This window comes from Pseudochaenichthys georgianus, chromosome 7 (genome assembly GCF_902827115.2).
Source record: "Pseudochaenichthys georgianus chromosome 7, fPseGeo1.2, whole genome shotgun sequence".
Lineage (NCBI taxonomy): Eukaryota > Metazoa > Chordata > Actinopteri > Perciformes > Channichthyidae > Pseudochaenichthys > Pseudochaenichthys georgianus.
Window position 1 is genome coordinate 28,841,356 of NC_047509.1, and position 27,696 is coordinate 28,869,051.

Here is a 27,696-nt window from a genome sequence, read left to right on the forward strand (position 1 = left end):
GCAGCAAGAGCAAAGCATAAAGTGGGATAAAATAATTAAAAATAAAAACATGGGGAATAAAACAGAGAAATAGTGCAATGTCAATCACAGAGAATAGTGCAGTATAATAGTGTAAAATCAGTCAAATGCTTTGGTAAAGATAGGTTTTAAGCTGCCTTTTAAAAATGCCTAATGTATTGGCTTCCCTAATATTGTTGGGTAACATGTTCCACAGTTTTGGGGCGTAGTTTACAAAGGCTGCATCACCGATCTTCTTTTATGACTCTTTCTGGTGACCTCTAATAGACCTGCATCTGATGATCGCAGTGTTCTGGCAGGTGTGTAGTTCATTAGAGAGTCAGCAATGTAGCTGGGTCCTTGTCCATTTTTAGAGCCTTGTATATGAGGAGAAGTACCTTAAAATCAATTCTAAAAGTTACAGGAAGCCAGTGTAGAGTAGCTAAGACAGGACTAACGTGTTCCCTCCTTTTGGTATTAGTCAGTAGTCTAGCTGCAGAGTTTTGAATGAGCTGGAGTCTTTGTACATTCTCAAACTGCACCACTTAGAACTAACTAAACAATGCAGAGATTATTTTTATATAATTGTATTCAATAACCGTAAGAAATTCAACAGTATGAAGTGATTTGTAAATAGGAATACAGATTTGACTTAATGTTTTCATAAATATATTTTTCTCCCAGTTTGTCATGGGACTGATTTACCCTCTCAAAGAACCGGAATCGAGAACCGAAAATAACCAGAATCGAAAAGCAGAACCGGAATCGTTAAAATCCAAACGATATCCAACCCTATGTGTGATGCAGTAAAATGTTTCCGCTCACTGTTTCCGCTCAAACTGTGGGAAAATGTAAAAAATACGATGAGGAAGAAGATTCCAGTGGCCCCAATTTTTGTCAATTCTGGACAAGTGAAAAATGTATTCGGACAAGTAAATTGCCAAACTCACTTGTCCATGGACAAGTACTCTCTAAAAACTTGTTCTCACACTGGTATTCCCAGGCAGCTATAGGGTCAATACATAATTGACCATCATTTCTTTCTTCTTTGGTCAGATTGGGTTATTTTTAGAGCCAGGACTCGATTAAAAAAATTAATCTAATTAATTAAAGGCTTTGTAATGAATTAATCGAAATTAATCGCATTTTTAATCAAATATACATATTTGACCTGAGAACAGTGAGAAGCAATTTTCACATGGATTTTACTCCAAGTGGTCTACAGTCGAGTGCAATCCAGTGAGCCAGGGAGTTCCTGAAAATAAAAATAACCAACTTCAGAAGTTGGTTATTTTCTCAGACGTGGACTTACTTATCCTGGCCCTGAAACCAGTCATCTGGTTGAGTGTGGGTTGGGTCAGGGTGTGGTTCCTTGCACTCGGAGTCGGGCTAACGTCCACGCTAGCTGCTACATGTTAGTTCCCACGTCGAGGCGGGGGCAGGGGCGGGATTAACTCCTGAACAACAACAAAAAGCCGGCGTTTTATCCAGTTTGTACACAACGATGGAGAAACTTAACAAGCAGCAGTGGTCCACTGAAGAGACCAGCTACCTACTGAATCTGGTCTTCCGAAGAGCTACACAATCGGCCATTGTTGTTGTTGTTGGTGTGAGCTGTGAGGGGTTTCCGCGCGGTTTGGCTTTATGAAGCAGGCACGCAAACGGTTACGTCATGACGCAAACGATGACGCAATGACGCAGCACCAGTCGGACTCTGGGCGGTGTGAAAAGAGCCGGAGCTGAACCGGTTCTGAACCTGAAAAGCTCTAGCACGGAGCTTGAACCGGAGTTGTGTTGGTGTGAATGAGGTACAAGAGTGATTTTATAGATCTTAGCACTCTGCACGATACCTAATAATTACTTCTACAATGGATAGGAAGTAAATAAAGTTTTACCTTATGATTGAATACATTTAAATAACTGTGGATCTTCCTGCTGGAGGTTGACAGTTTGGTGTTTCAGTCATGAGTTTTTTTTTGAGAATTCCAAACTTTTAATTGGATTATCTTTTATATTAGACTCGTATCACTTTAGCATTTGAGAACAAGTCTATTTAAATTATTGAGTATGCTACAGAAGCTCAGGGTTGCTCTACATGTCCTCGTCTGGCCTAAAAACCAAGGCTATGAATTACAGAACACCATAGTGCCTCACAGTATGAATAACACTGCCCAGTGAGAGCCAGAGTTCCTGTCTTTGCTATCATGTCACATGAATATTAGAAAACCTTCTCTCAAACGGACTCTTATGCCCGCTGAATTATTAACCACATGCCTGTTGTTTGGTGGAACGTTGCGTCTTTGTTCTAAGCGATATTGCTGCCACTCATGCTGTTGCTCTTTTATCGCCAGAACCCTTTTTTATCTCCCCATATCGCTTTTACATCCATCATGACAGGATTGCACAGTCCTGTATCAACTGCTTGGTGTGAAGCATTTTTAGTGTGAATTTGAGAAACAAGTACCTAAAACTGTTCTGTGCTGGAATGAAAGAAGTACATTTCGTTATAGCAAGGATTCATGTCTGATTGTGTGAAAGAATTATAATGAGAACACACATGCCCTGGAGTCTGACATTTTTTTTTTTTTTATCTTTCGTGCATAGTGCATACCGTATTCCACATTATTCAGTTTCCATCTGACTTTGATTTTGAAAATAAGGTAGCTCTGGATAAGAATAATACCTTCATTGCTACTTGAAGTGTTGAAATTAAGTTGGGGTGAACTGAATAAAAGTGAATGAATTTAAACTACAAATGGCAGTAACTCCACATCACTCACTATTATTGTTGACGTTATTATTACATTGGATGGCTATTTCTTATACAGTAGTCCTTAAACAACCTGATGACTTAAGACAAAGACACTGCTACACTTAATCTGGTTTGACCACCAAAACAAATGGCGGCAACAACAGTGCACTGAAATCAGATGGTTTTAGTTCATTTAGGTTAACATGTAGAAAATCCTGATTACATCAGGAATGAGGGTTATAAATAATAACATTTCCATTCATCCGCTGCATGCCACTCTTACAGTATACGACTTATCTCTATTTTCTCTTCTTTTGCATGTTTTCTGAGGCCGGCTTATTAGGTAAGTCCCGCCCTCTTACATGTTGGCAATCAATCCAAAAAGAGCACCGTTCAAGTGCAACAAAACTGAAAATATTCTGGTGCCAACATCGACAAAGTGGTTACGTGGTGTGGGAATTTGGTTCGAGCTACTGGAGAGAAAACACATTGCGTATTGACATACCAAGCTGGTTATAGGCTATTGCTAAACTGCGAGTGGGCGAGCGTCTGTCAGCCTAATTTTTGTTTGGCGGCGAGATCAAGTCAAGGTGGGACACCTTCTTTTCTCATCTTTCATCTTTATTATCTAATCATTCTTATATACTGATATTTTCACAATGACAAGGTCTTCTGGAAGGAGTGGTTAGTGAGAGTGCTGTGAAAATGGTTCCAAAAACACTGTTTCGTTTTTAAAAGTGTGGCTTTTATATCTAGTCCTTGATTTTATTTTGCCTATTTGAGAGACCAATACAGACTACTGCTGCCTGCTGTTAAGGCGCAGCATGTATCAGACAGTTGGCTGTAGTCTTTGCAGTGTGTTCAAATCAATTTTTAGAAACTGGCAACGCAAGGCAACTAAGCCATCTCCTCCGTTGCCACTAGTTCTTTAATGTCTGTTTGGTGTTAGAGCTTTTAGAGCAGGGGTGGGGAACCTCCGGCCCCCGGGCCGTATACGGCCCGCGAGACAATTTGGTACGGCCCTCGAGGTAATTTATAAACACAAGCAAAAAAGAAAAAAATTAGAGAAATCTAGACCGCAAAAAAATTAAAGAAGCGAGTGTCTGCCAAGGTCAGGGTCCTTGAACACAACACGAGCCTAACGTGTCATCACGTGGTATATGTCTCGTCTGACAGGGGTGTAGTTCTGACGGAGGGCACCAGAACGTCACTCCGGCACTTCCAGAAATTGCAGTACCCATAAGGAGCCGTACACATGCCGCAGTTTTTGCGTGGCTGTGTCTTTAGTTGAAGGCCCAGTGGCGATCTGTTCATCTGTCATGCTGATCATACAGTCAATAACTTTGTTGTTATTAGCATCTGGTTAGCTAGCTATGCTAACGAATATAAGAAGCTTTTTCTCCAACCAGTGAGGTAAAGGCACATCTTTATATGACCATTATAGTTAAGAGAATAAAGTAAACAGGTATACAATACTAATATGACAGTAAAACAAAGTTGTTATTAATAGACAAGAACACAGTTTGAAAGGTGAGTGATTTGTAAAATATCCATAAAGAAAAAGAGATCTGCTTCAACATTTAAAAAAAAAAATCTTCCCGGGGGAGCATGCCCCCCCCTAGAGGAGGTTAGCTCCCCCCCCCCCCCCACATTTAAATCATGTCCACATGGATAGGAAACTAAATACTTTTTCACACATCTGTGATTTTAGTATTTTTAAGCAGAGGTCAATAACTTGTATACGGCCCTCGGAAGATATTGTACAAATTGAAATGGCCCTTGAGAGGAAAAAGGTTCCCCACCCCTGCTTTAGAGAAAGAAGTATTTTTCTATGCTGTGGTAAAGTTTTTGTAAACATTGTCTAAATGGCCCCCAGTTTGTACTGTGATTTAGCAGTGTGAGAAAATAAATCTGGATTCTTCCTTTTGTTGAATGTCACATCAAAGACCAGCATTTTGTTGATTCTGTATCATTGTGACTCGACTTATTGAAAGAAGCGACTATTGACTGCCAGACTATTGACTAAAATGAGCTTGTGTTTGTCACCCTTGTGTCTTCGGTACATTAAAAGAACTTTCCTGGTGGTTTCAGAAGAGCAAACAAACCTCGGTCCTTTTATTGACACCATGAAGCATATGTTCTGTGCCAAGGCCAGTCATTGTACTCTGTACTCTGGAGTACACAGGTAGGTCAATATGTTGCCCTCTGTTCACAGTGCAAAATGTGGTCTTTGTCTTCACACTCCACTGAGATTTGTTTGCTGCATCACAACATGCAGCAACAGTTACATTTAATATATTGCCAGTGGAAGTAGGAATAAAGACAGATAGATGGAAGGATACAAATATGTGGCCTCGTGGTAACTCAGTGTGTAAGAAATCGATCAGGAATCAATGTAACACTGCAGATTAGGGTCAGAACGTTTTTCCAAAATGTTTCAAAGCTTTTTTAATGTACAGTATATTACCATTCAAAGCTTTATAAACCAGCAACAATATTTTGAAATCAATTCTTTGACACACAGGAAGCCAGTGTAAAGACTTTAGAACAGGAGTGATGTGATCCACTTTCTTAGTGTCAGTGAGGACTCGAGCAGCAGCGTTCTGAATTAGCTGCAGCTTTCTAATAGATTTTTTAGTGAGACCTGTAAAGACACCATTACAGTAGTCCAGTCTACTGAAGATAAAAGCATGGACAAGTCTTTGCAACAAATCCTGCTGTGACATTAGTCTTTTAATCCTAGATATATTCTTTAGGTGATGGTAGGCTGATTTAGTAACTGTTTTAATGTGACTGTTGAAACTCAGGTCAGAGTCCATGACTACACCTAGATTTCTGGGTTTATCTGTTGTTTTGAACATTGCACACTGAAGCAGGAAGCCAGACAGTGGGACATTGTACGAAAAGTCAGCACACTCACCACGGATAGTGCGCAACATGAGTAATGTGTATTTGTAAAGCGCTTTGAGCATCTGGAAAAGCGCTATAATAAATGTAAGGAATTATTATTATTATGATTGGAGCGTCCATGCAGCTCCCGTTCGAGCATAATGCCTTGAGTTGCACATAGCTCCAACAATCCATCTCACACACACACACACACACACACACACACACACACACACACACACACACACACACACACACACACACACACACACACACACACACACACACACACACACACACACACACACACACACACACACACACACACACACACACACACACACACACACACACACACACACACACACACACACACACACACACACACACACACACACACACACACACACACACACACACACACACACATTTGTATTGTATTATTGTATGAGAGAGGTTCCAGGTTGAATTGAGGCGAATATTTGTAATGTTCAGAGGTTGCTGTGTTTAATATTCGTGAGAATTATTTGTCATTGTTCAAATGATAATAAACATTAGCATAAAGCAAATTTGTCCACTCATATGTTGATAAGAGTATTAAAAACTTGAAAACTATTCCTCTAAGGTACATTTAGAACAGATAAAAAATGTGCGATTAATTTGCGATTAATCGCGATTAACTATGGACAATCATGCGATTAAATATTTTAATCGACTGACAGCCCTAGTATTTACCTATAGAAACAAAGTTTTTTCTGTCCTTTTAAGTAGGATTCAAACCAATTTAGAACTGTTTCCGAAAGTCCCACTCAGTTTTCTAGTCGGGAGATAGGTTTCACTTTCGTCAAACTGCATGCGTGAAGCCCCCACTTTTTTTTGGTAACGTTGATGTGTATGTGGAAATTCCCCTGCGATTCTATTTGCTCTAATGGTTAAAAAGAGATGTCAATAATCAAAATCGACCAATGGGTTCCAGAGAAATGGCAAAAACGCCCATTTCCACCCAAATCACCCCAGAGGTGGAGTTTTTTTTGCTAAACCTCTCTAAAAAGGTCAAATGTCACTTGTTTTGCATCAATCTTGATACAGGGTACTTATTATATGTTTTACTTTGGATTCCTAAAGCTTTTAGTCTGCTAACCCATCATCCAAGGGTAGTTTTCACTATAAGTAACAAATTATTTTTGGACGGACCCTATCATTTACAGTTTTTTTACTATGTTCAATCTGAATTTTCTTTAAAATAAAAAAACATCTATATTGATTCTGACTTTTCTACATCCAACTCACAGGTTTATCATTACTTTGAGAAAAAATATTATTAATTTCCCCCTTTTAGAAGTGTAGTTATTGTCATTCGTTCTGGAAATGTCATTTTCGAGCCTGAGACCTGAACAACAGGGATGGACAAATTTACATTTTATAAAACAAATTTACATTTTATAAAACAAAATAAAATTAGCAAAACACTTTTACCAAAGAAAAAAACGATTTAACATGAACAAAAACAATTTAACAAGATGCGAAACACTTTTACAAAGCTTTTATACACACACACACACACACACACACACACACACACACACACACACACACACACACACACACACACACACACACACACACACACACACACACACACACACACACACACACACACACACACACACACACACACACACACACACACACACACACACACACACACACACACACACACACACACACACACACACACACACACACACACACACACACACACACACACACACACACACACACACACACACACACACACACACACACACACACACGTGTGCACATACATACATCGAACTGCCCGATTATTCCCCCTATTACTCGTGTTATGAAGCAGATGTCCGGTCCACAAGGCGAATGACCTGTGTGTTTTATAACATTTTTATTTATCTCAAGCTTTGTTAAAGTGTTTCACACTTTGTAATTGTCGATTGCACCTCTCAGCCACCATAGTGGTAGCTAGCCCATTGTAGTGCCAGTGCATGTTGTAGTAGATGTGTGACCAGTGAGCATCGGGGTATACTGGAGGTGGCTGCCAAACACTGTAAGGCGCTTTCACACCGGAGTACTTTTCCCAGGAATAGTTCCGATAGTTCCTGGGATTTTGCTTTCACACCAAAAAGATCTGGAACTTTATTGCGAACTTTTTCACTCCCTTTTAATAATAATAATAATGGATTACATTTTTTTATTTAGAGCGCTTTTACATTGCTTGAACATATTACACATATTAGACATGTAAATGTTATTACTGTGGACATTACCCAAAGGAGCAAATGCGGGTAGAGTGTCTTGCCCAAAGACACAACGGCGCAGTGGCGGCCGAGGCGGGTTTCGAAATGGAGTTCACCAACGCCCCTTGATCTGATGATCAACGCTCTAACCACTGCGCCAAAACCACCTCAGTTTTTAGTACCTGCTAGAGAGCAGGGACTTTCCTGTCTAGAAAAAGGTTCCAATTTCTGATTGGCTGGGCGAATTGGAAACCACGCCCCGTAAAACTCTGAAAAGTTTTTGTGAAGCCGCCATTTTATTTGCTTCCATTAGCATTATTTGCATTAGCCCAGCGCATTAATGGAGAGAGACTGACTTATGGCAACACAAAAGAAAACATGGGAGCGGTGGAGTGATGAGGTGTCGGCGCTTCTGGCGATTTACTCGAAAGGCAGTCCCTAACTCTGGGGACTTCCGGCCGGGGACTTCGGGTGGCAGTATACGCCGTGAAGTTGTTTGCGGCCTGCCAGTAAACCCAAATGCAGGGTGATTGGATACGTACAATACATTATCATATCTAATTATGGCGATTGTCATGTTTTTAATTGAACGTTACCATATTACATAATTAAATGGAAAGATTAGATTGGAAAAAAAACTGGGCTGATTAAAAGATAAAAAGTGGTTTAGCTAAAAGCATGAATATTTAATATTTGTCATGCCTCTAAAACTGTGCGATTTTGGATAAACACACTTTTCACTTTTGAGCAACATTTTAAAAATAGATTTGCTCCTTAGTTTAAAGACAGAACCAAAGGGTGAGGGTTCAATGGAAAAAGCCCACATGTTAAACTATGAATTGGAGAGAAGTAATTCTGAATTCAAACAGAAAGGGAGCATTGAAACTGAGGAAGAAAGGAAAAAATTGTGAAGTCAAAGCTTCTCTATTTTCCAGAGCTGGAGTCAGGGTCAAGAGGCAGGAAATGGGAAAAGGAGATAGAGGAACGGAAGTTGCTTTGGGGCTTTTGAAAGTCAAAAAGAGAAGGAGGAAACAAGCATGAAGGGAGGCAATAAGCTCATTGGCCCTTCTAAGTTTCTCCTCTCGACCAACTGTGAGGAAAGGGGAAGCAGTAGAGAGAAGCAAAAATGGAATAAGAAAGCTGGAGGGCTGCTCTCTAGGACCCTCTTTGTGCGATAAGAGGACAAACAGATGGTACATTGTGTTTACATTAGCATATCTTAATGTGAAGCAACACCCCAATGCATCAATTTATTGTGTGTACGTCTGTGTGGGGCACAGAAAGGTAGTGACATGACACACTTTCTCACTGATATCCTGAAAAGCCTCTCTGTGGCAAAGATTAAGAGGTTTGCTGGTGCCTTCAAAAGCCTTTTCCCTGCATATCTGACACAAAGGCAACCCACATAAGTGTTTGTTTTTCACCACCCACGCCAAGCTTTATTGCTGTTTGGGTGAGCTTCAAACTTCCAACAAAAATAATGAAGTTAAACAGTTTTCCCCTGTTGTGGCTCCTTTACCTGGAACATGTTGCACTTTAGGCTCAGCTTGAGCCCTGGCAAACACTTTACAGCATTTAAAGTGTTCTTTTTTGTGTTTTTATCGAAAGAATGCATCTCTATCACTGATTACAATTTAATGGTGTGATATAAACTATCCCCAGTTCTTGAAAAACTTTTCTGGTAAATGGTTTCCCAACAAAACTTCTGCCAACATTTTCACCAGTTTCAGAAGTTTCTTTGATACCTGTTTACTATCATGTACGTATCTTGAGCAGCAATACTAATTGAACCCAGGAATACAGAAACAATTAAATACATTTGAACTCACTAAGGTTACTTTTGCTTTCTTTAGTTTTCAACTTTATAAGTTTGATTTGAACTTAAAGGTGGGGTAGGTAATTTTGGAAAAACCAGCTCGAGTGCGCTTGAATTTGAAAATACACAGCCGATACATACAAATACAAATCTCGAGCCGGTTTCTCAAACTTACCTACCCCACCTTTAAAAATTAGAAGGATGAAATATAATTTAATAACAACAATTTTAATTAACTCTGTTGTTCCCTAATGTATTTATCTTAAATGTTTGTGTTATATTGAAATCTTGAATGTAATAAACGCTCTACTCATCCAGTAAAAATACAGAGAAAAACAAAATATGTCATAGTACAACACGCCTAAAATGTTGAAGGTAATTTAAAAACAGAGATTATATGATTTGTCTATATAATTTGACATACAAGTTTATTTTAAAACTTTTAAATATCTCACCCATTTCAGATGCTGGAAACAAATCTTAAATATATAAATGTAACATATTTAAAGAGTGCTTCTTTTTGTTCCATGTTCATGTATTGAACAGTGGCTGGCATATCTGTATGAGATATACCTTACAGTATGTGTTTCTGTTTTTTATTTCAACAACAAATCTTTCTGGAAATCATAGAAAAAGGTGCGCAAGAGTTGATGTGTCTGATCACAATTCCAAAATGCATACATTTACATAATATATAAAAAAATAAAGCATCACAGCCTCTCCTTCAAGAGGGAAGAAGAAGGTCATGTTTTCCAGTTTTTGTTTAATTGAATAATCCTTTCATCCCAGTTGATAGTTTCACAATTTGACATTGGTCTTTGGGACGTAACATGCTAAATAATTAACGTAGGGATGCCTTAACACAATACATAGGTATAAAATAATGAAATACACATTCTATAAACATAGAAACACTTGCAGGTTCACACTTAAAATCCCTTTCCTCTTACCTAACTTGGCTGCACAACCTTCTCACAAAAAATCTCCCCATTTGTTTTCATCTATATACTTTCTTCTTCCACACTCAACCATCTCCCAAAACCACTGCTTCTGTTTGTGTGATGCTGAGCCATTTCCCCGCCGAATTCCTTGGTTTCACATCTCTTGCCAAGATGCTGCTCAACTGACTCTTGAGGTACCACACCACTGCTGTACGGAAAGATTTGGGCTAGTTTTCTAATCTATGCACAGCATCTGACTGAAACCCGAGCTTGATGCATAATGAATAATGAGAAATAAATGATGAAAAAGTTGCCGACACCTGGGCACCAACTGTGTCAAGAAAGTTATCCGCTTGATTTCCCCCCTTTCTTTTTTCTTCCCCTTCAAACCCACCCTACTTTTTCTGTTTCATGGTAAAAAGCACCTTTTTATTAAAAGCTGCTGTTGCCACTGAAACCATTTGTAGAATGAGAAACTCACAGAGTTGAAGCTGTACTGCAACCTTACATATTTTACCAAACCATTTGTTTGGCTTTAGACATAAGCAATTATTTGCAGTAAGTTCACTGTTCGAGAGAGTTAAAGACTTTGACAGGTATGAGTGATGGACAGGGAGAGGAGGACAACACAGCAATATATACTACATCATCTTTCCCTCTCCATCCTCTTTCAGTGGCTTTCAAGATAAAGGCACTGGCCTGGGAATTGATGAAAAGTTGTCAACAGAAAAAATGGACATTGTACCCAGCTCTCCTCTGAACTAAGCTTCCAATTTTTGTGATGTTTCATATAGAAAATACTCCTTTATTACAAAAATATCTATCTCAAGTCTTCAAGATACAAATTATTTCAATTGAATTTAACATACAATCTGTTATCTTATCAGAATTCTACTAATCTGATTCCATCATGATCCATTTGTAATTTGGCCACATTTATTTTCTCGGTTTAAACATTACAGATGTTTACTTATGATGTTGGTTCAAGTATACCGTTGTTAAGCATTGGTCAATAGCTTGACTTTTTATACTCCATATAGTTAATTGGGTTTGGTATGTCTATCATTTTATGTTAATCAAAGGTTCAAATTGTATTTTGTTATAGTGAATATGAGGCCTATATACATTTATATTGAATTATATAAATGTTTTAGCCCTGCATACCTAATGCAGAATATTTTAAATATCACCTGTAATGTATATTTCCAGGGTTATCCTTGTATTTGGGGTTTCTACTGAACATTCTTTAATGTTCAAGAAACACATGTTTGTGTTACTGTGTCTGGAACCTTTCCCGCTCCAATAAAAACCCACACTGCAGTGTAGTCTTGAGAAAAAACCTTGGTTGGTTATTGGCTAATGGTTACACAAGCCAAACATCGTTATGACATCATGAAGTCGCCAACATCTGATCAGTTCATTTTCAGACAGGTTTTTATATAAATGGATCAGGACAAAAAGAGAGAGAATATTTTTTCCTGAAACTTTCAGAATCTCTTCACACAGAGGGGACACATGTTTATGTATAAAATACATGAAAAAGTAGATTTTGCTTGATAGGTGACCTTTTAAGGCTTTTATACAAACCCTGTTTACCATGATAATTATGAAACAAAACACAAGCAAAAAATACAAGCACTTGGATTGTCTCAGACATGACCACCATTTCACTTACCACTACGGCTCACCTTCAGATCGCTCACTGTCATGTTGAGACAGCCTATGGGTGTGAATGGAACTTCCTGTATTGATTGTCACTGATGCTTTTGAAGGTACAATCATTAACCCTGTCACAGTGAGAGATTGTGATGCTTTTCAGGCTTGAAGGAAGCCAAACATACGCAGCGCATCAAACACCACTTCGCTCTCCTTCAAAATGGTCGGTGCTTTCAGGAATTGTGGGTCTTCGCTTGTCATTGGATGACCTGCTTGAAGGATGACCATGTCTACCTCATTGCTCATACCTTGTACGCTGCGGTGCTCTTCCAGAGGAGTGCCTTTTTCAAGTGGAATGGTTGTCATTTCAGTTTAGCCCTGGAAAACGATGCTCGCAGTGTAATGGAACATTGCACCTAGGTCACCAGCACCCAAATGGAATATTGAAAAATCATCTGCGTGTTCGGTGTCATGTTGTCTGTGACTCATTGCTTTTTGGGGGAAATATTAGACGCACCAAGATGATTGATTCTTTGGGTGGTTTGGGAACGATGGTGGGGTGGAATGTCAAATCTGACACATTTGTATTCAGAATGGCAGTTTGCTTGTTTGTCAGGAAATGTATGTGAAATGATAAAATTAGTTTTACATAAATGTATTATAAAGATTTGTCTTATTTATAGCCAATGTGGTAGCACTAACATCAATTTGGCTTTTAGTATTTGTGTTTGTATCTTCATGGTTGATTGCACTTATTGAAAGTCGCTTTGGGTAATATGTAATGTAATGTCTTTTTTTGCAGACAGCAGTCTCCTGAAGACTATAGACGGAGCACATTTCGAATATGTGTTAAAAAACCACCAGGCGTTGATTTCCGTGATGCACCTCCTTCCAGAGAATGTCCTCATATCTGGAAATGAGAACATTCCAGGGCTTGCAACTTCTCCAACAGGTAAACCATTGTTATTTGTAATATTTCAAATTAAACAATCCCTTAACATTGGTTTGTTTTCTCCTAACATCTCACACCAGATATGGAGCAGATCTCGTACATGCATTTAATGTACCTCTTTAGATGTGATGACAAAGGCTTTGAGAATCTGAAAATGTTTGGTAAAGGTAAAAGGTTAAAAGTGCTTTAAAAGTGCTTGAATTATACTGTTAAAAAGCTGTATGAATCCTTTATTTTTAATCCCCCCCATCTGATTTCAGCTCACCTGAAGTTAACCTCACTCTCCAACTCTCTATGCAGACTCTCTTCAACCATTACCATATTCCTTTCCTTTTCCATCTATACCATTTTCGCATCATTTCTGTGCCCTGTTCTGCACGCATTTTCAGATTTATAAGGTAAACAAAATTAGCATTTGCCGTCCTTGATGAGTGTAAGTAATGCATATTTGGTCTATTGACAAAACTCTAGAAACTACTTGTTGTTCAGTGTATCGTTTGTATTATTCCCTAACTCGTCAAAATGTATTTCTATACGTAGGAGATTCTTACACTACAGATGCACATTAGTCCTCATTTAGAGTGGGCCAATAATGCTCATTTTCAGGTTTCACATTTGTATGTTTTGCCTCTACTTTGAGAATTGTACATGCTTTAATGTTCAAAAAGTGCTCTTATTTGGTGCTGCTATTTTCACACTGTCTGAAACCAGAGCCCAGTCTGCTCTTATTGGTTAGCTGGCCAGCTCTGTTATGATTGGTCAACCGCTTATAAATGTCCCCTCCTTTAACCTTTAAGTGTTTGAGCGCTAGCCAATAGAATCATGAGTGTTACCTTGTGATGTCACTATGTAACTGAAGTAAAAATAACTACAATCAAGGCGTTTCAGGAAGGGAGGAAGTGCGTTGGAGAGAAACTCCCTCTGGCGTGAACTTTGGGATTTTAACCTTTTGCAGACCATATACATTAGAGATGTTAAGATTCACCGATTCGCATCGGTGCACCGGCATAAACGTTCAAGATGCGAGTGCACCGGTTGAAAGAGTGCACATCGGCTACAGTTTGGGTTGAACCGGGTTGAACTCGCGATGCATCGATTGCGTAGCGTCTTTGCATCGGTAAAAAAACGATTCAAAATCCCCTCATCTTGTCAACCCTCAGCAGAGACGATCTTTGATATTTGCTTCGCCACTACGGAGGCCGAGAGTCTCAGTTATCAACACACACGGAAGTTGAGGAGAAAGAGAAACACAGCGCACCAAAAAATACCTACAAATCAAACATTTGGCAACACTTCGGATTGTTCAAGAAAGACGGTGTAATAGTCCTTTATGCTATATAGTTGACCGCAGGTCATGGAGAGTAATAAGGTATCCGTACTAGACCTTTGTATGAGGTATCTTTATTACTTAACAGGTCTACAGCCATGATACATATATCTGTCCAGATCATAGACTGTATGGTCCAGATGCGGGCTTGCATACACACAGTATCACTCCGCAGCCGCACCCCATCAGTAACGTCCTGATGGTATATGTGCGCGGCACTATATACTACAGACGGTTAACTTGAAAAATCGCTCGCAAATTGTTAACGATGCCGAGCCGCTTTCAAGTACACACGTAGTACGAGGAACTTAGCGACGCACATAAAGAGGCGACATGGGGTCTGCGGCTGAAAAGAGAAACCTGAAAGTTAGACATATGAGTTAAATCACTCAGTGAGGTGTTCTGTCAGAGAGAGTGGTGTTTAGTTTACAGCAGCCTGTGACGGCCAATAATAATTTAAATGTCTTCCTCACTGTAAGCAGTTATGAAATACCTGTTTGTGAAAGAGGTTATTCGTATTCTTTATTGTTCATATAGAACCCACTGCTTTCTGCTCACTGGTGAGTTAGCCTCTGGATGAGTGTTAAGCACATCAGGCTGGCAGCTGTATGGGCATTGCTCTATGGTAGCTGTTATTTGCACATTGTTAATCATGAGCAATGCATCCTTATATTGTTTAACTGTGAGGTGTTATACAATTGTACTGTAGCCTACTCTGGAGAGCTTTTAAAGGTAAAAAAATAAACGGCATGATGGGATGTGCAGTACCAAATATGTAAAGCACCTTTTTGTTAATGTATGATTTGCTGCATATAAGGAATAAAACAAAAATCCTCTGTCGTACCATATTGAAGTATCATTATTTTTGCATCGTGTTGAATCGCATCGTATCGCACCGAATCGCACCGAATCGCATAATGTTGAATCAAATCGTATCGAACTGTATCGCAACAGGGGTGAATCGTATCGTATTGCATCGCCTGGTGTTTCAAATGTATCGTTAATGTATCGTATCCTGGCAACGTATCGAGATGCGCATCGCATCGGCCTCAGTGATGGAGATGCACATCCCTAATATACATGCACATAAACATATATAACACACTACAGGAAAGGGAAAACCCAAAATGCCCATTTAAAGAAGAAAAAAAAAAAAAAGTTGAAGCAAAGAAAAAAGTCACCTAAACTCAAGCTTGATCAATCAAAATATGTCTCAACCAAACACCCTCAGCACATATCAGGTGTAATCTTACAAAACAAATAGCCTTTCTCCAACTTCGAATGAACAAACAGGACAGTCATCATGGTACTTAATAGTGGAAACTTATTCCCATTAGAAGTTGAGATGTCTGCAGTACTTAGAAAGTGAGTTTCTAAGGGGGAATGTAATGAAGTCTGACAGTGCGGAGCTATAATCATTGGGAGTCAGTGGGAGGTATGGTAGCCGGCTAATCCTCTTCATGTTCTGGGGCTGTGAGCAGCAGAGACCTAAGCTTCCTTTTAAGACCACAGCCACCAGTCTGATATGCACGCATTCAGAACAGTCCAACTCTTTGCTCCCGAGACAAGGGGCTGCAATGAAACGCTTGATGGCTACATTACTCTTGCAGAGATTACAATCACACTGGTTATTTCTCTTTGTTGTGTGAGAAAGGGGTCATTGTCGACTTCACAGGCCTCCCTGCTTTGCCCATTGGCTCAAATGCTTTCACAAATCGATTCTGATACAATTTACGCCAGATGGAAACAGTTTTTGTTGGATTGTTTGACAGCAGCTGTGGTATCTCTCTCTGTGGTGTAAATACTCTAGTGATTGACATTAGGCAGCATACCACAGATCAATGGAGCAGTCACTTAGATAATAATAATAATAATAATAATGGGTTCCATTTATAAAGCACTTCATATTTGATTTCAAAACCCAAAGTGCTACAAGTAGTGAGCATGAACAGTATAAATAAACATTACACAACACGGTAGAATTGAATAAAAAGCAATAAAAAAATAAAAGGGTGATAAAAAGGTCTAGGCAAAGGCTCTTTTGAAGAGATGGGTTTTGAGGCCTTTTTTAAAAGCCTCCACGGTCTGTGGTGCTCTCATTTGGTCGGTGAGAGCATTCCACAGACTGGGAGCAGCCGAGCAGATGGCCCAGTCTCCCATAGTACGGAGCTTAGTCCTGGGGGGTTTGAGGAAGTTGGAGTTGCTGGAGCGGGTGGTCCGCAAGGAGGTATGGGGGGTGAGGAGTTCCTTGAGGTAGGGAGGGGGAGTTCCATGGACACACTGGTGGGTGAGGACGGAGACCTTGAATTCGATCCTCAGTTCCACGGGTAGCCAGTGTAGTGCTTTAAGGATGGGGGTGATGTGATCATATTTGCGCACCCTCATCAGGATCCTAGCAGCGCTGTTCTGAATGTATTGGAGCTTCTGGATGCTTTTGTTAGGGATCCCGATGAGGAGTGCATTGCAGTAGTCCAGCCTGGAGGAGACAAAGGCATGGACCAGCTTTTCGGCGTCAGACAGAGTGAGTGTGGGGCGGAGTTTGGCGATGTTCCTGAGGTGATAAAAGGAGTTCTTGCACAGCTGTTTAATGTGGGCCTCAAAGGTCAGATGGGCGTCCATTTTAACACCCAAGTTGGTTACTATTGAGGAGAGGGGAATGTCCTGGCCGGAGAAGGTGGTGATGGTGGATGACCGAACCTGGTGTGGGGTGCCAACTATAATGGCTTCGGTCTTGGAGCTGTTGAGTTTCAGGAAGTTTTTTTTTAGATGGAGATGTTGTCCCTCAGCAACATTTATATACATTTCAAATCAAAGAGTGAGATCTTACCATGCGTACAGTACATCTGCTACCAAAAAAAGGGTGCGCTGGCTTGTTTCTTCACCCAGGTCATAGATTCTTCCATGACAGTGCTTAAAGTGGGCCAGTACACACTGTTCTTAATTTCACAATAAAGGTGTCGATTTATTGCGCTCCGGCACAAGTTGCAGGTGTTCTTTGGGCGCCTCTATCATCTCACATAATTTCTACGCACCAATTTTGCTACTTTAATACCAACTAAGTAATACTTAGAAATTAAGATAGCACTTACACTTTGCCTTGGACATATTCATAAAATAGTAGTCCTTCTTGGGTGGCACTATCAGTTGTTTTCTTCATCTACTCTCATTCACAGTTCAGCGCAGGGGCAAAACGTTTGGGGGTTCAATGGCCCCCTGGGACCTATTATTTCTGGAACCCTTGTCATCGGCAATATTTCATACAATATTTTATTCACTGAAAAAACTCGGAATCTAATGATTTGCTGACACTGGCATTTGCTCACACTTGGCACATCAACCGTCACTCTTGGTGAAGCTTAACCACACAGTTGCTACGCACACATTATATCAATCTCATATGATGCAATATGTAAACATGTGGCTCGAACTTAAATGTGGCCATGGCCATTTTACACAGTAGTAGTCCTACTTGGAGAGTCAACCCTTATTTGTGGCATGTTACAAGTTTTTTTTCTATTCCCAATGTGGTACAGGGGCGTTAACGCTCATGTCACCAATGTGTATGGTTATTAATACAAACAAACAAACAAACAATCTGTAAAGCACATACTCCATTGAGCAGCTCTTGAGTTCAGGGTGAGGCAGACATATCAACAAGTAAAGCTGCCGTGAAACAGCAAGTGTTTTTTCATAAAATGGCACAGATGCTGAAACTAGTGAGAAAGTAACAGAGTTTAGCTTACTTCAAAAGATAACACCCACATAAGTAGAATCAGCATGGCTGTAACACTGCATCAAATCGAGTTTTCCACCTGACCTCTCTTTTTTAAGTTTCTAGAACTGCCTTGATACATTTCATGGAGATGACGGAGACTGTCGGGGAACTTTTTGAAAATGGGTCACAAAGAGGAATATACCAACATCGGTTTTACAACCTGTTTTCACACATTTATTACATAAGATGGTGCTTTTCAGTTTATGTTTACCTCTGAAGCAACCCAGAAGGAAAATATGTTTTTTTCTGAGATGCAAACACAATCATCAGGTAAATGTCACGGCATGTCGATATGTGATGCTATGTTTTGTGCTGTCACCAGGGGACGCTCTGCTGAGGCCTCAGCTGCTCAAGATGCTGCCCTTCACCCTGAACAAACTGACCATCTCCCTCCAGCCGTCCCTGGAAAAGTTTGAGAGCCAGCTGCTGCAGCTGATCAATGCTGACTGCCACAACACAGTAAGGCATTCACAGCACATACTCAGCCTTGATAGTAATTGCACATGACACATTAAATTAAATTAATTTATTCACAAACAGTTAAAAGTTCAATCCTAAAACAAAATGGAGATATGAGACTGATTAGCTATTTGAAGCTTTGAAAAACAATCTAAGAAAACACCAACACTAACAAAATACCTTAGAAACTAATCTAATCCAACCCTTAATTCTAACTAGTACCAAAACATTCATTGTATCAGTGTAAACGCAATTAAATTAAAATACACTAAGAAAATTAAAAACACTAGGGACAGAAACATTATCATCTGATGTGGACGACCATGTCAAATCCTCCATATTCTCATAATCTGGACATTTTAAATTATGCACTTACATGTTCTATTGAGAAACATCCCCTACATATAAAGGACATATTGAAGTTACTAGAAACTATGCATATTCATCATCTTACATCTTACTTCCTTTAAGTGTATTTGGTTGCTTACAAAGGAAAAACTAAATTGAGTACACAATTCCGATAACATTTCATCCTTCTGGGGTAACAGTTCGCTACATTCTTCAAATTAAAGATGGCTGCGATGGCCTTGACATACCTCTGCCAAGATTATTCTCTCCAGCCTGATGCTTTCCTTTATCTCACTTTCTGTTTATACAAGCCCTTTTACAGCTGCCACTGCAATTTAAGGGACATCACCTCCCAGACTAAATGGAGCTTATCTATTCTCTTCCCCTTTTTTCGTCTACGGAGTCCCAGATGGTTAACTGTATTTGACAGGTGCAACTATGGACTAGCAATTATTTGTATAGTGGCTTTCCACGGGCCCTATCGTTCACTCCTGCCCAAGTGAGATGTGTCTTAGTAGGGGAGGAGAATTTATATGACAATGCTGTCAGTCCGTATCGCTTTTCTGCTGCTCTTTGATACTGATGGGCTACATCTGCTAACAGAAACACATGGGATCAAAGGAGTGTTTAGAGTGTATTAAGCACAGCCCAAGTACCTTGTACTAATTGTACTAAGATGGACAAACTGCATAAACATTTGTTTTAGGGAACTGCAAGTTGAGCTTACATGTTTATTTTGATGGTTGAGTAAAGACTGTTATGAAAAACCCATGCCATTTAAGTGTTTTTATTTATTTAGAGAATTGTTTGGACTCTGTTGAATCAAAAGAAAAGGTTGTAAGAAAAGAAAAAAACATTAAATATGCATTAACGAAAACACATTTCAAAAATACGTGTTTACTTAGATGGGAAAGAGCAAGCCCAAAGCAAAATGCGACCAATACCAAATTACCTCGAAAGAGTCATAACAAGCTCTTCAACATTTGAAAGGGAAATCAAAGGGAAAAAAAGACATAATTTGGACTACCTTTCAGCACTAATCAAGTTGTTAAAAAAAATCCAAAAATATATTGTAAAGGCTTTTTTATGTCAGTCCACAGGATCAGTTGGTAACAAGCCTCCATGAACTGTTGTTGGTCATTGGTGGTCATATATTCAAATAAATAAATTAAAGGGATCTTGTGAGTTACCATGTGAGCTAACAAAAGTTATATTTGTACATCCTTGAGTTCTAATAAAACGTCTCTAATGCATTTCCTTTCTAATAACGTATTTTAGACCCAGCATTGCTTACCTCCATGTTAACTAGCTTACCGTCTTCTTCGCCCTTCCTTTGTTGGCGCTGTGATTTTGATACTTGATGATCTGAAACACTGTGACACCATTGGATTTAATGTGCTACATGTGCTTGAAGGTCTGTCCTCCTGACGGATAAAACGGGTTCACAGTTCATAGAAAAACAGCTTCTTAGCGCTATTAGAGGTCTAAAACCCCACAGGGAACATTTTCCCCTACTCCCTCTGGTATATTATTGAGCGTGCAATATTGGCCCCCGCCTAAGGCCACCCTCAGACCCTTATGGGAGGGAGCTGTTCTTTAATGCCTCCAACTTTTCTTCTCTTCCATAACTGCCCTTGGGTTGGAACCACTACTTCAGGGACTAGCTAGCCAATTTAAATGTTATATTCAAATGGAGACTTTGAGGCAAATTAGCCCTCCTTAACTTCCCTTGCTGAGTCCCAGCACAGAAAATAAGCAGCTATATTCTCTCTATAAAGGGTCGTGTGCAGATCACGTGACCAAAAAAAGATGGAGGGATGGACAGGAATGAAACAAGAACACATCTTTATGGCCGATTGCCATTGCACATTTTGAACTCCCAAAGTTACAAACCGCACTGCTGGCGCCACCCTCAGAATAAGTATTTAAGAGACTCTAAAGCAGTGGTTCTCAACTGGTCAGGCCTCGGGACCCACTTTTTTCCTTTGTCAATAAATCGTGACCTGAAATTTTGAACCACTCAAATCTATTCAACAAGAAATCGTGCAATAATATATACGCTTTTCAGCATACAATATTAATTAAAGTGAAGTACAGTACATATATCCCTTATATCCCTTCACAGAACTAAAGTATGCTTTAATGAGATGATGGAATCAAAGCTGAACTGTATAACATAAAAAGGCTGGGGGGATTCTGCCCCAGGAGATTTTTATAAATCTTTTATAAACATATAAACTACGCATTCTGGTACACTCTGAGAAGAAAATAAATAAATCTATTACTACCCGACATATTAATAATATTTTATGCCATTGTTTGTTTTTCACTTTGTTCTGACAGCTGAACTTGCTGCTCCACACAGAGAGAAGAGCAAAGAGGAGATAGTCTGTGTGAATTACTTTGTGGGTAAGGGTAGATAGCCCCCATTGTTATGCGACCTGTCAATCATCAAACTGGAGGTCTTATTTAATTATGTGTTCATTTTTATCTGAAGTTGTACCCATGGATGTATAAAGAATAGTTCTACCGCAAAGTTATACTCCGTGGGGACTTCCGGCAACAATCTTGATTCTGATTGGCTAGAAGACTGAAAAACCATCAGCAAAGATGTTTTATTGAGAAGATGATCACTACGTGACAAAACCGTTTATGGTCTCCGGTACTTCCAGTCCAACGCCTACTGCATGCACAGCGTTAGAAAATGAGGCCTTCAAAATAAAAGTTTGAATTTTTTTTATAAAACATTATTTTTTCTTCACTCGTACATCTGCGACCCACTCCAAACGGGTCCGCGACCCCCCCCATTCCAAACTAATTGAATAGCCCTGCCATAAATGTTCCCAAGTAATATCCTTAAACACCTCCTTGGGGAACCTTCTCTCAGTTGGATTTTCCTAGAATAACTCCATTGGGCGACATCTTCATGTGAGCAGTATATATAACCTCGTCTGGGTCCTTTCAGTAAAAAAGAGTAGTAGTTCGACTCAACTCTCCACTCAGATAACTAAGATCCTTTCCTTGTGAGGCTGTAAACACACCAGGCAGCGGCAAAGAGTGACTCAACACAATACATAGATTTTTCTGCAGCTGGTAGGCCGTGTCATTGGTGTAGAGGTGGGAAGAAATCAATTGTTGCTGTATTTTGCGTCAATGCACTCTGGTTAATGATTGGCTACGGGTATTATTTTGAAGCTAAAAGTTTTAGTTTGTCTGCACTTTGCGGCAGAATCAAAGTGGCAATAGCTCACGGAGCGCTGTTATGCATAAGGATGGAGCATTAGGAACGATGCTGCTTGTTTCTGAGTAAACGTTGTATTTGGTCACTACACAGACATCTTTACCATAGACAAAGATGTTTATGAGGATTGATTGCTAAATTGTAAGCCATTTGTCAAGGTGAAATGTATACCCTAACAATACAATTATTTTTGTTGACATCACCATTTATCCCATTTAGATTGGGTTGACATTGATTTGGTAGATGAGTAGACCCTGTCAAAACCCGTATAGTTTTTAAGATTCTGCTCCTCACCTTTAAGGCCATCCATAACCTCACTCTTCTGTACCTCTCCGACCTCCTGCACATCAACACACCCATCCGTAGTCTCAGGTCTTCTGCTTCCCTCTACTTCACTGCACCCCCCTTCCGTTTAACCACAATGGGGTCTAGAGCCTTCAGCCGCTCTGCACCCCGCCTCTGGAACTCCCTCCCAACTGACATCCGCAACACTGACTCGCTCCCCATTTTCAAATCACGTCTCAAAACATATCTCTTCACACTCGCATATCCTGATATTCTGTACACACTGTGAAGAACACTGAGACAAATGTAACATTTGTGATATTGGGCTATATAAATAAACATTGATTGATTGATTGATTGATATCCACCCTGATCATTATCCATCACACATCCTCTGTTTAATTTTTATTTAATTTTTTATATACTGCATTGTCTTGTTTATGTTTCTTATGCTGGTGAAATGAATTATTATTATTATTAGTAGTGGCATTTATAATTATCCATCCATCCATCTTCTCCCGCTTATCCGTGGTCGGGTCGCGGGGGTAGCAGTTCCAGCAGTTCCAGCAGAGAGTCCCAAACTTTCTTTTCCCTGGCGACATCAACCAGCTCTGACTGGGGGATCCCAAGGCGCTCCCAGGCCAGCGAAGAGATATAATCCCTCCACCTGGTCCTAGGTCTACCCCTTGGTCTCTTCCCAGCTGGACGTGCCTGGAACACCTCCCTAGGGAGACGCCCAGGTGGCATCCTAACTAGGTGCCCGAACCACCTCAACTGGCTCCTTTCGACGCGAAGGAGGAGCGGCTCAACTCCGAGTCCCTCCCTGATGACCGAACTTCTCACCTTATCCCTAAGGGAGACACCAGCCACCCTGCGGAGAAAACCCATCTCGGCCGCTTGTATCCGCGATCTCGTTCTTTCGGTCATGACCCATCCTTCATGACCATAGGTGAGGGTAGGAACGAAAATGGCCCGGTAGACAGAGAGCTTTGCCTTCTGGCTCAGCTCCCTTTTCGTCACAACGGTGCGGTAAAGCGACTGCAGTACTGCTCCCGCAGCTCCGATTCTCCGGCCCATCTCACGCTCCATTGTTCCCTCACTCGAGAACAAGACCCCGAGATACTTGAACTCCTTCACTTGGGGTAAGGACTCATTCCCTACTTGGAGTGGACAGTCCATCGGTTTCCTGCTGAGAACTATGGCCTCAGATTTGGAGTAAAAAGCTGATCCGTCGTTCCACGGCCAGGACGGAATCCGCATTGTTCCTCCTCAATCTGAGGTTCGATAATCGGCCTGACCCTCCTTTCGAGTACCTTAGAGTAAACTTTCCCGGGGAGGCTGAGTAGTGTGATGCCTCTGTAATTGGCACACACCCTCTGATCCCCCTTTTTAAAAAGGGGAACCACCACCCCGGTCTGCCACTCCTTCGGTACCGTTTCCGACTTCCATGCAACGTTGATGAGACGTGTCAACCATGACAGTCCCTTAACACCCAGAGCCTTCAACATTTCCGGGCGGATCTCATCCACCCCCGGGGCTTTGCCACTGTGGAGTTGTTTGACGACCTCAGTGACCTCCCCCCGGGATATTGGTGTTGATCCCCCGTCATACTCCAGCTCTGCCTCTAACATAGAGGGCGGAGTTGTCGGGTTCAGGAGTTCCTCAAAGTGTTCCTTCCAACGCTCTAACACTCCATCAGTTGATAATTTATAATTATATATATATATAATATATTGAATAGACACTGTGAAAAGTAGGCTAAAACTTTGTCTTTGTTTTCAACTGTGAGGCAAGTGACGTTATCATGAGAAATGATCTCATGTTGGGTTTTAACAGTTTTTTTTCTTCTCTTGTGGGATTCTCTGAAGGTTCTTCACAACCAGCCTTACACGAGTAGATAAGTTAAATGTTCCAGACTTTTATAACTTGCATACAACGTCATTCTCACGTCTGCGAGAGGCGTTAATACATGCAGGAGACAGTTAGTTTTTAATTAAAAGGCGCTTGTGCGTGTTTGCACGTGAGTGTGAGAGACACTTTCAGACGGAGAAAGAAAGTGCGTGTGATCCGCGTGTGACCTTTAAAAGTGTGACTCCAGCTGGATTGTCATCAAGCTGTCTCTGAAGTGATGCTGACACCTCACCCGCCAACTCAGTTTCACCATTGTGTGAGGGAATGTATGTGTGTGTGGAACTGTGACTCCTTGCCAGCGCGTATCTGCTTAAAATGGTACAGAGGCAGCAATGGAGTGACAACAATTAAGATGAATTGGGTGGCAGATGAATGTACAGTGCTGCATGGGACGAATCCTTTATGCTGGCTGCTAGCTTGACATACAGTCGTCACATAATCTCCCCATAAGTATTGCTATTTTTAGCTCGACAAACTATCGCAGAGTGTGGCTTCTTTTCACAGTCCATTTTCCCATATATTATACAGCAAGTGCCCTACTTGATGTGCTTTTAATTGAACTACTACTTCAAAAAGCTTAATAGCATACTTTCAATTTGCACTATGCTTATTTGAACTGTGGTTTGGACCTCTTTATATACACTCTGAACCCCAGTTTAAAAACGTAACACTATTTATCTCCAGGGTTTCTTAACCTGTTAAGCCCGAAGGTCTTTTTTTTCACGACACTGTGTCTCAGGGCATCTTAATATTTAAAAACCTATTAATGTGTTATACCAGATTAACGAGAAGAATCTCAGCTAACTGAAGATACGAAACAAAACAAGTCTCACAAGAAGCGTTAGCATTAGCCCTTAGCTAAAACGGGCAGATGCTACTTCCGGTGCTAACTAGCAAAAACGATCTTTAAAACTTAATATTTTCTGCACAAACTACATATCATCTGAAAGCTGATACTACACAGATTATTTTGTTATAAGTATCATCACTGTAGGACACAAACTCACTGAGCTAGCAGCCAGAACAGAGAAGAAAAAAAACAACAGTTTTCAAAACCATAACAATAATTATGTCTTACCGTTGCTGTTTTGTAATCAAAGCTCTTGTTCAAGGGAATAAAAACGCTGCTTAAGGTTAATCCAATGTCTCTTAGTCACTTTAGAATTGTTCCTGATAATCTATCATTACATTCATGGCAGCAGAGTAGGTATAACGTTTTGCAGTCCCGAGCTAATGCTGTCTCACGTGCTGTTTACGTAAACCTCTCTCTACTTGACGTAAGTGTTTAGCGGGACTTATTAACTGTCACTCGATTCTATTGGCTCTAACGGTTCAGAAAAGGTGTCAATCACCCAAATCGACCAATGGGTTCCAAAGATATGATCCTGCGTAGTATAAACTACGCCCGCTCCGGCTCCATTACGCATTACGCAGCCAGAAGGGAGAGCTTCACCACCGAGCAGGTGCTAGAGATGCTAGCTGACGATAGCTATGATCATACCAGATGACTCTTCGTCGGATGATGAAGATCTCCTCCAGCCAGACCTGGATCCGGACAGTAGTGACTCGGATGTTGAACTTCCACCACAGGAAAGGTATGTAATCTCTCTGTTTTTATATATTACTTATGTGTTTGGTGGAACTGCGTCACAGTGCTAGCTTAGCCAAGAAGCTACAGGAATGATTAGGCAACATGCTAAATAGTGTTACTCATTTTCTAAATGAATGGCCAGTGAATGAATATATATATATGTGTTTACTTTTTTATTTGGTGTAATATTATTCATTTATAGTCCAATATTATCCTTTTTATATATTACTTTTGTGTTTGGTGGAACTGCATCACAGTGTTAGCTTAGCCAACAGGAATGATTAGCCAACATGCTAAATAGTGTTACTCATTTTCTAAATGAATGGCCAGTGAATGAATATATATATATATGTGTTTACTTATTTATTTGGTGTAATATTATTCATTTATAGTCCAATATTATCCTTTTTATATATTACTTTTGTGTTTGGTGGAACTGCATCACAGTGTTAGCTTAGCCAAGAAGCTACAGGAATGATTAGGCAAAATGCTAAATAGTGTTACTTGTCTTTTTGGAGTTACATTTTCTAAATGAATGGCCAGTGAATGAATATACATGTTTACTTATTTATTTGGTGTAATATTATTCATTTATAGTCCAATATTATCCTATAAGTATAAGCCAGTGAATTAATCTAATCTCTTTGTTTTTCCACATTTGTTAGATGAGGAGTGACTCCAGCAGGACAAAGCCACACACCCAGAAGAGTTTCAGGGAGCAGCTTGCTGCAGAATTGTTGGAGTTTGCTGAAGGCCCTGCTGAAGGCCCTGCACCTCCACCACCCCCTCTTCCACCACTCACATGCATGCCCGAGTATTATGGGGAAGATGCCACCAAGGTCAGGAAGAACTGCAGGAGGTGCCTAGATGCTGGACTCAAAAGGGTGAAGACACCGGTGTACTGCAGGAAGTGCCAGGTCCCTCTGTGCTTCACTGTCAAAAAGAACTGTTTTAGGGAGTGGCACAACCTAAATACTGGAACATTCAGGTAGGTATAAAGTTCAGGTAGGTATAACGTTTTGCGAGTGTTTATTTAAAAAAAAAAATACTTGTTGTTTTTATATACCTAGTGTGATTTTATTGTATAGTGTGTTGGTAAAATATTTGTTGTTTTTACAAACCTACAGTGTGGTTTTATTGTATAGTACGTTGGTAAAATGTTTGTTTTTGAAATAAATCTGCCCCAGTTGGAGGCAAATGTTACCTATGTTTCCGTTTTTTTTATTGTGCAAGTACACCTACACGCAATGACCTACAGTGTAGTTTTATTGTATAGTGCGTTGGTACAGTTACATACACACACAGCTACACTTACACATACACACCTACACATACTCACACAGCTACACTTACACACCTACACATACCCACACAGCTACACGTACACATACACACCTACACACACCTACACTTACACACACCTACACACACTCACACAAAAATATTTTATTTTATTATTTTTTTTAAAATATTTTTTTGTTTT

The 27,696-nt window shown here is 40.1% G+C and overlaps 1 protein-coding gene across 1 annotated transcript in view; it reads left to right on the forward strand.

The window, feature by feature from the left end:
- Positions 1-27,696, forward strand: part of nphp4 (nephronophthisis 4) — a 251,289-nt gene that overhangs the window by 52,611 nt on the left and 170,982 nt on the right. Inside the window, exons 5-6 of the mRNA XM_034087463.1 lie at positions 13,127-13,276; positions 18,701-18,837. Coding sequence (XP_033943354.1) covers positions 13,127-13,276; positions 18,701-18,837 — 287 coding nt within the window. The remainder of the gene's footprint in view (positions 1-13,126; positions 13,277-18,700; positions 18,838-27,696) is intronic.